The sequence below is a fragment of the Ochotona princeps genome, chromosome X (genome assembly GCF_030435755.1).
Source record: "Ochotona princeps isolate mOchPri1 chromosome X, mOchPri1.hap1, whole genome shotgun sequence".
NCBI lineage: Eukaryota > Metazoa > Chordata > Mammalia > Lagomorpha > Ochotonidae > Ochotona > Ochotona princeps.
Window position 1 is genome coordinate 324,781 of NC_080865.1, and position 12,786 is coordinate 337,566.

General features: G+C 42.2%; 1 protein-coding gene across 1 annotated transcript in view; it reads right to left on the reverse strand.

The window, feature by feature from the left end:
- ACE2 (angiotensin converting enzyme 2) overlaps positions 1-3,738 on the reverse strand; it is a 37,402-nt gene extending 33,664 nt beyond the window's left edge. The window contains exon 1 of the mRNA XM_004597492.4: positions 3,505-3,738. Coding sequence (XP_004597549.4) covers positions 3,505-3,699 — 195 coding nt within the window. The 5' untranslated portion in view covers positions 3,700-3,738. The remainder of the gene's footprint in view (positions 1-3,504) is intronic.
- Between the last annotated feature and the right edge of the window lie 9,048 nt (positions 3,739-12,786).

Genomic DNA, 12,786 nt, shown 5'->3' on the forward strand with positions numbered 1-12,786 from the left:
TGAGTCAGTATGCGTTATAAAAATGGATGCTGGCCAATGATAAAACATAGGGTGAAGCCAGTAGTATGTAAATTTATGGAAACAGATCTTCCCCTTTGTGCTGGACAGATTTGCTGTCAAGATACACAGACAGCTTCTCAATTCTTGACCCTGAGTACTCTGCTGCCTGCAGGCCGGAAGGAACGAAGAAAAGGACAGCATTGCTGTTTCTGGGAACTGCACTGCCCTCATGTCCATGCTTCCCCAGCAGATGTTCCTTGGATTACAGAAGGACCTCAGAGGTGGGCGACTCCTGATTCCCCGGCAGTGACTTTTTGAACGAGCTCTTTAATTTAGAACTTAGCACTGGAGACAGCAGTGAGACTGAGCGCATGCAGAGCAAAAGGTCAGATCACTGCATTCAGTGTTGGCATACATAAGGCGAAGCGCCAGGCACAGGATGAGCTACCACACACACACAGTGACTTCAAAGTGCTTGTGCATGGTGTAGTTAACAGTGTTGAACTTCATTCACAGGTTTTTTATAATACACGTTTTCCATTACCTTTTTAAAAACACCTTGTGTGTTCATGTGTGCTCATGTAAAATAGCTTCATTAAACTTAGCAATCCTGTGTAGTAGACATCATTATTATGTTTATAATCTTCATTTTATAATGAGGAATATGGGACTCAAGGAAGTTGGGAAACCTGCTCAAAATCTTCAGTGTACAAATTCAGTGACAGGTAAAGTCACTCCCTGTGACACCAGTATCCCATGTAACTGCCATTCCACTTTCCATCCAGCTTCCTGCTAGTGCTCTGATAAAAGCACCAGAAGATGGCCAAAGTGTTTGTATGACTTCCACCCACATAGAAGACCCCAATGAAGCTCTGGCTCCTGGCTTGAGCATGGCCCCAGAGCCATTTGGGGAGTGAATCAGCAGATGAAAGATCTCTCCCCATGTCCCCTCTGTTTCTCCTTCTTTCTAACATTGATTTTCAAATAATGGATAAATCTTTAAGTAAAGAAAGGTTCAGAGCTATGATTTGAACTGAGGCAGGTTGGTTCCAGAGTCCATGCTTGGCATATGATACACGTATATGTGATCATGCCACACACACACTCCCTACCCTTGTAGAATTGTGTGTCTCAGCAGCTTGTTCACCTTGGTACCACTTGCCATGGTTCCCACTGACTCAGAGGATCTCAACCAGACTCCAGGAGAAGCCATTCTTCTCCCCTCCCTCACCCCATCATTGTCTCCCTCCCCAGGTAAACCCACAGAGCAGGACCGAAGTGCATGGATATAGCCTTCACTGCCTCTTAAGAGAAGAAGGAGTTGTGCCCCTTGCTTTCTCCCATAGCTAAATATTCTTTTTCTTTAAAGATTTTCCTCCAGTGTAGGTAGCCACACTTAGCAATTTAGCCTCGTTCATTTCTGGACTTTGCTCCATGTGATCTGTTGGTACAAATGCAAAGTGAGGGTTTTAATGATACAGAGATGGTTTCTGCAAACATCACTACATCTCATCCCATAATACGTCTTCTTAGCATCTGAGACCTCAAAGCAACTGTTATATGTCTCTGAAAATCCTAACTCCCCATGGCACAAGTGACAATATTGTCTTAGTGCTCTTGTGCACGCACACACACACACACACACACACACACACATCAAGCTCTATTCTGGTGGTTTTACATGTCAATTCGATCTTCACGGAAACCCTCTGAGGCAGATAAGGATGGTACTTTCTTTTTCACAGATGAGAAAACATAAGGCCCAGAGCATCTAATTAACTCATTCAAGTTCAGCCAGCTGAAAAGTAGTGAAACCAGGATTTAGATGCAGGCAGTCCAGCTTCAAATCTCTTAGGCATGATGCTAGTACACTCTTATCACTATTCCCGAACCAGTCAACTGAAAGCGAAGACAAATACACCATATACCACAATCACCTCCAACAGAAAGCAAAATTGAGAAGGAAGCTAACGTAACTAATGTAAGAGATGAAGATCAAAGTACTAGAAAAGAGGAAGCATCTCCTGTGACAGTTATTGGGCTGTCAAACCCTGGGTTTTCTTGTGCTTTAGAAAACAGGACTCCTGGGGAGATTTCAAGAGACAGTACATCTCAGATTTGATCTGCTCAATGAATAATTCAATCTAAATATGCCACACACCAGTCATATGAAAAAAAAATAAGTTTCCCATTCCAACCTGTATATTTGTGGGAAAGTATTGCTGAACCAGTGCCACATAAAAAAAAAATATTTTCTCAAATAACATTTAATTTTGCAGCACTTCAGTTCAGTTCAGAGGGTATTCCTAAGGCATTTGTGAGGTTTTTCTTTCTTTCTTTCTTTCTTTCTGCAAGTGAATATTGAAGCCAAGTTTAATGAAGAGAAATACAAAAGCACACTTGGTAGATGGGGTGAGCATCTCAGTAGGGCACTGAGAGCCCAGTTTGCATTTGGACTGGAGTTTACTGAATTTCGGTCTGGATCCTCTTCTTCCAAGTCTGAGATGTCTCCTGGGTGGAGGGATTCTTGGTGTGGAATTGTTCAAATTCCTCCCAGAACTTCACAACAACACCTTAGAGCAAGGCGGATTCCCTGAGGCTGCCCCCAGGGAAAGGGCTGAGACCTAACCAACAGTTTATTAACAACAAGACTTTGATATGTCAGTGACATTGCTACTACATTTCTTCCCACCTTCAACCCCAGGGAAGACCCACCCAACAAGGTTATTGAGGAGCAATACTTTAGATAAGTAATTGCTGGCTTGCTTCTACATTTTTCCTCATTTTACTCCACAGAAATTCCCATATTTTCTCTGGCTCTTTGTACTCAGGTAGGCTCATGTCTATGTCCATCTTAACATTTCTCCATCAAGAGAAGTAACCCAGAATCTTATATGGGAGAAGAAATTCTTAAATCTTTACATTTGTCAAAGAAAGCACCTCATTCTCCCAGAATGTTATGAGATTTTTCCAAACTTATTTAATTCTAGTTGTTCTTGGAGGGCTCTTCTGTAACCTTTGGAAGCTCCTCAGAGCTCCGTGACCATGAGAGAAGCAATTCCCAAGTCCTCTCTACTCAGATTAGCTTAATTACAACTAATTCTTTCCCTAAGCCTCTCTCTGGTTTTATTTCTTCAGTTAATGGATCATTGCGAAAGTCTTTGGATATTCCCACTGACATTTTGGGCAAGAGGAAATTGTTAATAATTTACGCCATTTCCATAAAATGCTTTGAAACTCACAATGAGAATTATGGTGGTAATGTTATAAGGCCTATTAATTTATTTCCTAGAATCTGGACTGAAATTAGTGAATTATTTCATAAAAGTTTTTCAAATGAACCCCAAGGTCAATTACATGTAGTCATCTGGGAGGCCCAGATCAGAAATGTGGAAGCTAGCATCTAGCCCCACAGCTCTGAGCATTTGTTAGATTACAGTTTTACAGGCAGTTAGCTAACATTTAAGAACGAATAAAGACCCCGATATAATCAGGAAAACTCACCATTTTTTGGGCATTCTCTTCAGTAATGTTGGTGTTATAATCCCAAGAAGCAAGTGCACTTTGATAAGAGAGGTCTTCAGCTTCTTGGTTAAACTTGTCCAAAAATGTCACGGTCAGTTCCTCGACAGTGGACTGAGCAGCAGTGACAGCCACAAGGCTGAGAAGGAGCCAACAAGAGCCTGACATGTTTCCCATTGCGCTGAGATCCCATCTACTGAGCCAAGTGCCTTTGCCTGGAGTAAAATCTCTCAGCAGCCTTTGAACTTGGGTTGGGTTGGGCACTGAGGAGGGAAGACCAAAAAAAAAAAAAAAAAAAAAAAAAAGCCCAACATGTAAACAATCTGCTGAACCATATATAAAGTTCATCCCCGGAGAGACAGATATGCAAACAGATTTTAGAAGGATTTTTTAAGTAAATCAAATAAACGTTACTCATTATTCCTGGAGAAGCTCAGTTCTCCTAGACTTTACAGCCAAATCAAAACTTGTACATTTTGTTAATAAGTTCCTAAAAATCTGTTAAAGATACAAGTGTTATGATTTTACAGTAACCAAAGGGACCCAGAGTTAGAAATCACAAGAGTAATACTGCAATTTATATTTTTAAAAGCAATTCCATGAATATTCTTTTTAACTTGATCTCAAGTTCCTAGTTACAGAAGCTCTCTTCCTGAGCAGCTTTTTCCCTTCCAGAGAAGTAACTTTGCTCCACGTCAGATTGATGTTCATTTCTATGGCCACTTTAGAAAATTATACTTCCCAGATGAGCTCTCCTGATCTGGCTTTGGAAAACTTAAGAAGATTTCTTTTGTGTCTGTGAAATGACTAAGCATTGATTCTACGACTAGCCTCCTTCCCTGTCACCTGTTTACAACTCAGTCAAGGTCATTAGAGAGTAAGAATACCTGCAGAGGTACAAAATCCATGGACTGTCCGTGTGAAGGTCTGCTCATCCACGCCCATGGGGTCATGACCATATAGAATTCCAAGAGATTTTTGTGGTTATCCTGTTGAATCTCAGGAGCTGGCTCTGTGTTCTCATTCCCAGGGTGTAGGCATGAGTGTTGTAGATGAAAGACAGGTGTCACTTTAAATGATAGGGCGCATGGGCCTGTTTGACTGATTATGAAATCCTCACACAGAGAAAGTATTTCTTCATCTAGAAAAACAAGTCTTCCAGGTTCAGGTGAAATAGTAGCAACCAAGCCTTTAAAAAAAAATTCCACTACTTCTCCCTAGTCCAGAGATATGCATAGCATTGTATAATAGGAGAAAACAGGTATAGGTAACTTTTTAAAGATGTATTTGTTTTTATTGGAAAGACAGGTGTACAGAGAGGAGGAGAGACAGAGAGGAAGATCTTCTGTTCAATGATTCACTCCCCAAGTGACCGCAATGGCCAGTGCTGCGCCGATCCGAAGCCAGGAGCCAGGAGCTTCTTCCAGGTCTCCCACGTGGGTGCAGGGTGCCAAGGTTTGGGTCATCCTCGACTGTTTTCCCAGACCACAAGCAGGGAGCTGGATGGGATGCAGGTCAGCCAGGATTAGGACCTGCGTTCATATGGGATCCCAGCGTGTTCAAGATGAGGACTGAAGCCGCTAGGCTACCACACTAGGTCTGGTATAGGTAACCTTGTATAGGAATATTGCATTTAAGCGCAACAGCCAAGCTATAGGTAAGCATTTTTACCACCACTTTGCAGATTATGAAACTTGAATAATTTGTCAAACTCTACTTAGCTAATAAGTCATTGAGCCAGGAACTCTGCTTCAAAAGACAAGGCTGTTTCAAGCTGAGGTCAGCAGTTGCAGAGCGACCGTGAAGACGCCGGCCAACGGTAGCAGAGGGACTGTTCAGGGCTGAGGATGGGTTTGGCTCCAACACATGGGATGTGAATTACAAGCATACTCTCCTTTGAAGATAGAAGGCAATTGGTGAATGCAAGAAACAATCAGAACAAACACTGTCAGTGGACTGGGGAAGTGGGTGTAGGCATCAGTGATGGCGCCTTCTCCATTGGCGGGCGCTGGAAGACTTTCCACTTCGCACAGGCATTCGGCGAAAAACCAGCCCGCAAAGCTGAACAGCGGGGAGTCTCTGAACGCAGTTAGAACACTACTGGGGGAAATCAGTATGGAGAATATTCAAACAACTCAAAATCAACATACCATATGATCCAGCAATAGCACTCCTAGGAATATATCCAAAACAATTGTTTTATGAGAAACCAACATGCACTCCTATGTTCATAGCAGCACAATCAGTAATTGCAAAAACATGGAAACAACCAAAATGCCCATCAACAGAGGATTGGATAAGAAAGCTATGGTTCATCTACTCCATGGAATACTACTCAGCTATTAAAAAAACAAAATGCAGTTCTTTGTGGCCAAATGGGCCAAACTGGAAACCATAATGCTAAGGGAAATGAGCCAATCCCAAAAGGTTAAATACCACATGTTTGCCTTAATTTAAGATGATATGATGTTATGTATAACATGTTATGTTATGAATGTTATATGTTGTGTATAAACTAAAATTGAAATGTAAGTGAGGTGGTCACAGAAGGTGGCTAGGAACTCGCATTTACTTTTAACATATTGGTTACTCATTACTATGTCAATTAATTCCATAATGATGTAAATTTTTGCTGATGGTATGTTGGAGCTTTCAATTGACTGGGATGATACTCTGCTGGCTCTGTCTTCAGACGAGAGAGGGTATACCTAAGAAGCCGTTGAACTTGACGGGACAATAAGATGCTGGACTCTGTGTTTGGTATATGCTTGCAATGGGGGAATCTCAACTGAACTTGAACTGTGGTTATGCAACAAGGTGGAGGAATCCACCATGGTGGGAGGGTTTGGGGAGGGGTGGGGAGAATCCCAGTACCTATGAAACTGTGTCACATAATACAATGTAATTAATGAAGTAAAAATAATAATAATAAAAAAAAAGAACACTACTGGGATAAGCACTGAGACAAACCTCTGCTCAACTAATGACCTCAACGAATCAGTTGGGTTTGGGGGCGGGGGAAGGGGGAGAAGTCTGACTTCAATTCATTGATTCAGAAAATCAGAATTACGTGGTCAGGGAGGAAGCCAGATAAAAACCTAAAAGGTGAAAATAGAAGAATAGGTGGACAAGAGGCCTGAGATACCGATGAGGCAGAAAAGTGATGAAATCCAAGAACTCTGACCAGTGCAGACAGAGGGAGAAAAGTCTGCAGGGATTCCAGAAGAGAGCTAACTCACGAGGGCCGCACGCACGCACTGGCCGCACTGCTGAGCCCTGAGGAGAAGCTGCTGTCCGGATCATTATCAGGAAGTGTTCTCTCCGAAGTCTTTCTGAGAGCGGAAAGAATCCACTAAAGACCCAGGCAGCGAGGGGTGGGTTCCAAAAAACAACTGGCCAGGAAGAATGTACTATCTTTTAGAAAAAATGTAGAACCACGAAATGCTAGAAGATTGGAAGTGCAGAAGTTCTCATTTTCAGAAGAGTCAAAGGGAAGGTATAGTTCATAAGTGGTGCAAGGAAGTCTGACCTTGACACCTGACAGAACTATAAAATGTCAATTTTAGAATGTGGTTTGCACTTGGAAGAATGTGTATTTCTGGTGTATCGGGGATTCATTAAGAACAAGTCACATGCTATCTGCCTCATTTCCTCTCTGATAAAATAATGATATAGTAAAGAAAGAAAATCCAAATATACAGCATATTTTTCATTTCAATAAGAGATTCAGCAAAGGATAAAATGTTATGACTGGATATAAATGTCACTGCCTCCCAAGTGAAAAAGCCACACAATCAGTGCAGGATCCAATACATGACTGCCAGTCCTCCGATCAGCAACCCATGCTCCTTGGGCCCGGTGGCATGGCCTAGCAGCTAAAGTCCTCGCCTCACACGCACTGGGATCCCATATGGACACAGGTTCTAATCCTAGCAGCCCCGTTTCCCATCCAGCTCCCTGCTTGTGACCTGGAAAAGCAGTCGAGGACGGGCCAAAGCCTTGGCACCCTGCACCCGCATGGGAGACCTGGTGGAAATTCCTGGCTCCTGGCTTCAGATTGGCTCAGCTCTGGACGTTGTGGCCACTTGGAGAGTGATCAGCAGATGGCAGATCTTCCTCTCTGTCTCTCCTCCTCTCTGTATATCTGACTTTGCAATAAAGATAAAATAAATCTTCAAAACAAAACGTAACCCACACCCCAGTCAACTAGGCTTAATTTTTGTTGTGGGAAGCAATGACAGGGAGTATGTGAACAAGGTGCGGGAAGAGCTCACAAGGATGCTGGCTGAGGGTGAGCTGGGGCACGTGGTCTTCCACAAGCAGGGCGACCCCCGCCTCCACCCCACCCCTTGAATGCCATGAGCTGCTGAGGCATCAACAAGCTTGGGCTGTTCTCCCTACGAAACAGGAACTGGTGGTAGGGACAGGAGTGAGCTCTAGGAAGGACTGTCCAACCAGGTCTGGAATTTAAAAGTGAATAAGAACACTCCCCCCACTTCCTCCTTTCTACCCTCTGTGCTCCTCTCAGGTAGCAAACGTGCGACTCCGGGGTCCTGAGTGCCGGAGCTGTCTGCAAGTGCGGCTCAGAGCATGCGTTGCACCAGGCTCCTCCTGTGAAGTCGTGTCCTGCAGCCCAATTCTTAATAGAAACAGATTCTGGTCCTCTGCCACTGAGGCAGGTTCTGGTAGTCCTATGCAATATTTCTCAGCACTTTAAGAAACTTGCTGTAAAACAATGAATTCACTGTTTAATTGTGAGAAGGGGCTTGGGGCATTGACACCTGGCCTCCAGGAGCCCACTGCTGTGTGAAGAGTTGGATGTGCCAAGAAGTGGACGTTACATTTGTTGAAACCCATTTGGTGGTTGGCTTTTAATCCAAATTCAGGGCATTTTAAAGCATTGCTTTAAAAGCAAGCTACGGAGAACACTGGAGCACCTCTGTCATCTTTCAAGGACACTACAGCAGAGATGGCTGAGGCCTTGCTTCAAAGGTTCATCTGAAGCATAGGAAAAGGAGCAACTAGATCACCTGCGCTAGAACAGTAGGATGGAAGCGCTCACTCAGCGGCTGAGCAGGGTTGTTGTGGAAGGAAAGGGAGTCAGCCAGAGTCTACGTGAGCCCTGGCCTGGGGACCCTATCGGGTGTCTTGAGCACTTTGTCATGGTCAGTTTATAGCCCAAACCCTCCTGCATACAAAGGAAGAAGACTTGAGTTCCTCACTGCTCTCTTGAGGGAGGAAGAGAAAATCAAGGCTACCAGACTCGCTCCCAATACTTGCACATGGTATATTGTACATGCTCTGCACCATGTGGCATACATAAGCTCTCCACAGCCCTTCATGGTAGGAACTGTCAGGGCCACTTTAACGAACAAGGTGGAGCTTCTGAGACTTCCTATGACAGGTTCAAGTTTCTAGAATGGATGGATAGTGGGGCTGCACTTCAACCCCTAAACATTTAAAAGACCTCATTTTCCCATTGTCTCATAAGCTCATACAGGTCTCATAAGCCCTCACCAAGTTGTAATGTTCTGGGAAAATGACTGCTTTGATTATACCAGTTTTATATTTTAAAATCATTTTTAAGCACACAGTTTTTCAAACTATTTTTTCTATCCTAATCAGGATGTTGCCTGGACATCATTTTGTGCATATGTTTCCTTCAGATGTCTCAGTGTAATCATCTGGAACATCATTACCGACTAGGCTATGACATGATCATATCCTCAGGGATTTGCATTAAATTACTCCGAGTAGCTTCATTACTGTCAATTCTGCTGTCTTTGCATGTTCTGAGTTCACTGTCATTTATTGGAGTATCGACTTCTAGTAGCCCTGCCCACCACAAATCCCCTCCCTGTTTCTGGTCGGCTGTATTGCTAAAATCTAAATGGAAACTAGATAGCCGCGGAGTCCAATCACAGTGCTTCCTCTTCCTTTGCTGAGCAAAGCACACAGACTTTGAGATCTATATCCCCTTAGAGCTCAACATTTTACTCCTTCCGATTCATTCCCAAATGGTGAGACAGCCAGAGAGCTATAGCAAAACACTCCTCTAGCTCCTCCAGCTGAGATTTGTTGGCAAATATCACAGAAGAAAGGAGGTTTCTTATCTGAAAATTGTGCAGTTTCTTATCTTAAAATTGATTAATGCTCTGACAGGAACAAGGAAGAATATTAGCAATACAAAACAGGGAAATTGAAAAATTTACATGGTCAGGAGTTCTGTGCCTTCAGTACAATTGGTTTTGGCCTCATGTTTATCACATAAAGTGAATTTTTAAGCATTTTGAAGGAAGTAGATTACAAGGGCAGTGTTATGGCACAGCAGATAAAGCCACCACCTGTGATGTCAGACTCCCTGTAGCCACAGACTGTGTCCCGGCTGCTCTACTTCCCAGCCAGCTCCTTGCTAACAGCCTGGGGAAAGCAGTACAGGATGGCCCAAGTGTTTGAGCCCCTGTCACCCACATGGGACAGCTGCATGAAGCCCCTGGTTCCTGGCTTCTCCTGGCCCAGCCTTACCTTTCTGGCCATCTGGGGAGTAAACCAGCAGATGGAAGATCTGTGTGTGTGTGTGTGTGTGTGTGTGTGTGTGTGTCCCTCTCTCAATGTCATTCTGATTTTCAAAATGAATAAATAAATTTATAAAAAAGAAAAAAAATTACATGCTGGCTTTTCAGCCCAAAGGAAATGGTAAAATCATCTTCCTGTTTATGTTTTCACTCACTCAGCAGTGCATTTTCCCTACAGAGCAAAGAGAAGTTCCATTTACCAACTTGACAAGTAGTTTCAATAGATGAAGTTCAAATTGGTGAGGATGTACTGGACTCCAAAGAGGTTGTACTGATTATTATTCACCTGAATTTATGAAAGTACAGTGCTTGCCATAGTAATTCAAATTTAATTCTTCCACATGTATGCAATATGAACTACAAGAAGCATTAGAGCAAAGGAGCCTTATTTAGAGTGTTGGAAACCTTAAGCATATCAAAACTTCAACTTTTGTCCTCAAGTGAAATACGTCAATAGAATTTGAACAGGAGAGTGATGTGCTCTCACTTGGATCCCACTGGCTGCTGCATGGTAATTATCTTTCATGTAGGAAACATTACAGGCAGAGACAGCACTGTGGATGCCATTGCAATAACCCAGGTGAGATACAGTGGTGCCTTGGTCATAGCAAGAGTCGGTGAGATATGGTTGGATTTTTGAACATATCTATGGCTTCAGTATAATAATCATGTTTCTCATCTAACTGGAAATATCCACCAGTTGTCTTCCTGAGATCTAGTAGGACCATTGTGGAGATTTTACCCCTCCCTCTTCATCTTGTAAGGAATTTATTTGTCTGGTCTGGGTCATCAGTGGAGCTTTGCCAGACTAGATACTGAGTTCTTCCACAACTTCCCTATTCACTCAGAGAGTCTCTCCTCCTAAGGTGAAAGAGTAGCCCACAGGGAAAAAAAACCATGCAATAATCCAGACACAGCCAATATTACTAACTCTAAGATCATTGCTAGGATTGCTGGAAAAAAAAAAAAGCATTCATAGCTTATCATGATGCCAAAGCTCACCAATGACTGTGAAATTCACTGTTGATGAATGAAGTAAAAGCAATGGAAATTTATCCAGATGATTTCATTAATACTTTTTAATATAATATTAAATGCTTTGCTAAATATTAAATATTTTTAAAATGTCAGTGCTACATTGATTCTTTGCTACTAGTTAGTAAGTACTGTCTCATCTGTGTCCATAAGCTAGCTTTCATTTTCCCCACAACTAGGCTTATAAAAAATCCTAAGATGACAAGATGGAAGATATTACTCTAATCAGGATATTAAATGGAATATTGGTGTAATGTTGGTGTGGGCATTGTGGCACATCAGGTTAAGTTGCCACTTGCAACAAACACATCCCATATCAGAATGCCTGAGACAAAATTCCACCTCTACTTCCAATTCATCTTCCTGATAATGTGCTTCAGAGGCAGCAGATGATGGCCTAAGCCCTTGAGTTTCTGTCACCCGTGTGAAAGACCAAGAGGGAGTTCCTGGCTCCTGGCTTTGACCAGGCCCAGGCCTGGTTGGTGCAGAGTTTTGGAATGAAAACATCTCTCCTTTTTTCCCTCCCTCTCTCTTACTGTCTCTCTCATTCTGCCTTTCAAATAAATACATACATCTTTTTAAAAATAAAGTGGAACGTTACTATTTTATAATGTAAATGGAAAACAATTCTATAAGATAATTATTTTATATTAAGAGTCAGGAGAGGTATACACTCATTCAGCCAGTGAAACATGAGCATGGTAATTTTAGCACTGTTAATTTATTCCACAATCTGAAAGTGCCCTGAACTCAAGAGGTTAGATTATCATTAAGAGTCCATGGTATTCCTTGAGGAGCTGTTATGTCTTCAAGATGGTCCTTGTAGCCAGTTATTAATTACAACAAAGATAAGTGAATACAAACCCATGAAAAGAGGCCAAAATACTGGCTAAACTGAAAGGTTGCTCTGGTAGACATGTTGGATGCATTTACTCCTACAGTGACAATGTATTGGGAGAACCATAATGAGATTATTATGACTTGGCGTTCTCAGAGGTGCCACACCTGTGAACACAAGTCTGCTGCTGCAATGGGTGTGATTACTTCAGAAGAAACTAGCTGACAGTGATTATAGAGCAGCTCTGAATCACAAGACCTTTGGAATTCTATGGCAGGTGTAACCCAGAACACTGCTGAGCCTTTGAGGTTCCATCTCTGTGCCCTATAAGATAATGATGTCACCCTAAGTTTATATGTAACATATTTGATTCATAACTGATAGCTGGGTGACCAAGCCAAAGTAGAATAACGTATGATAATAAGACAACAACAAAGTACAGTCAAGATGTTTGACTACGTTATTGCTTAATATATCACAAAAATAATATTCTGAAAGTCCTTAGAGGAAAATGTGGTTATTGTGAAGGTGGAATGGTATGGCAGATATTTGGGATGATAACTCTACAAAGGGCAGAATTCTCTTTTCTAGATTCGCCCCTCTTAGACACATAATGTGCCAGATAAGAGCTCATTGGCTTCTGATAAAATTAAACTAAGGGATGTCTATTTTGAAAATGTACATTGTTAAATATATCCAAGATAGAATGTCAAGTAGCTGTACTATTCTTTCTTTAAGATGCTTAAGAATTCTAGGCCATGTTATGATATTTTGTTATGGTGCTTTGCTTCTTTAGCATGACTTCTGCAGCCATCT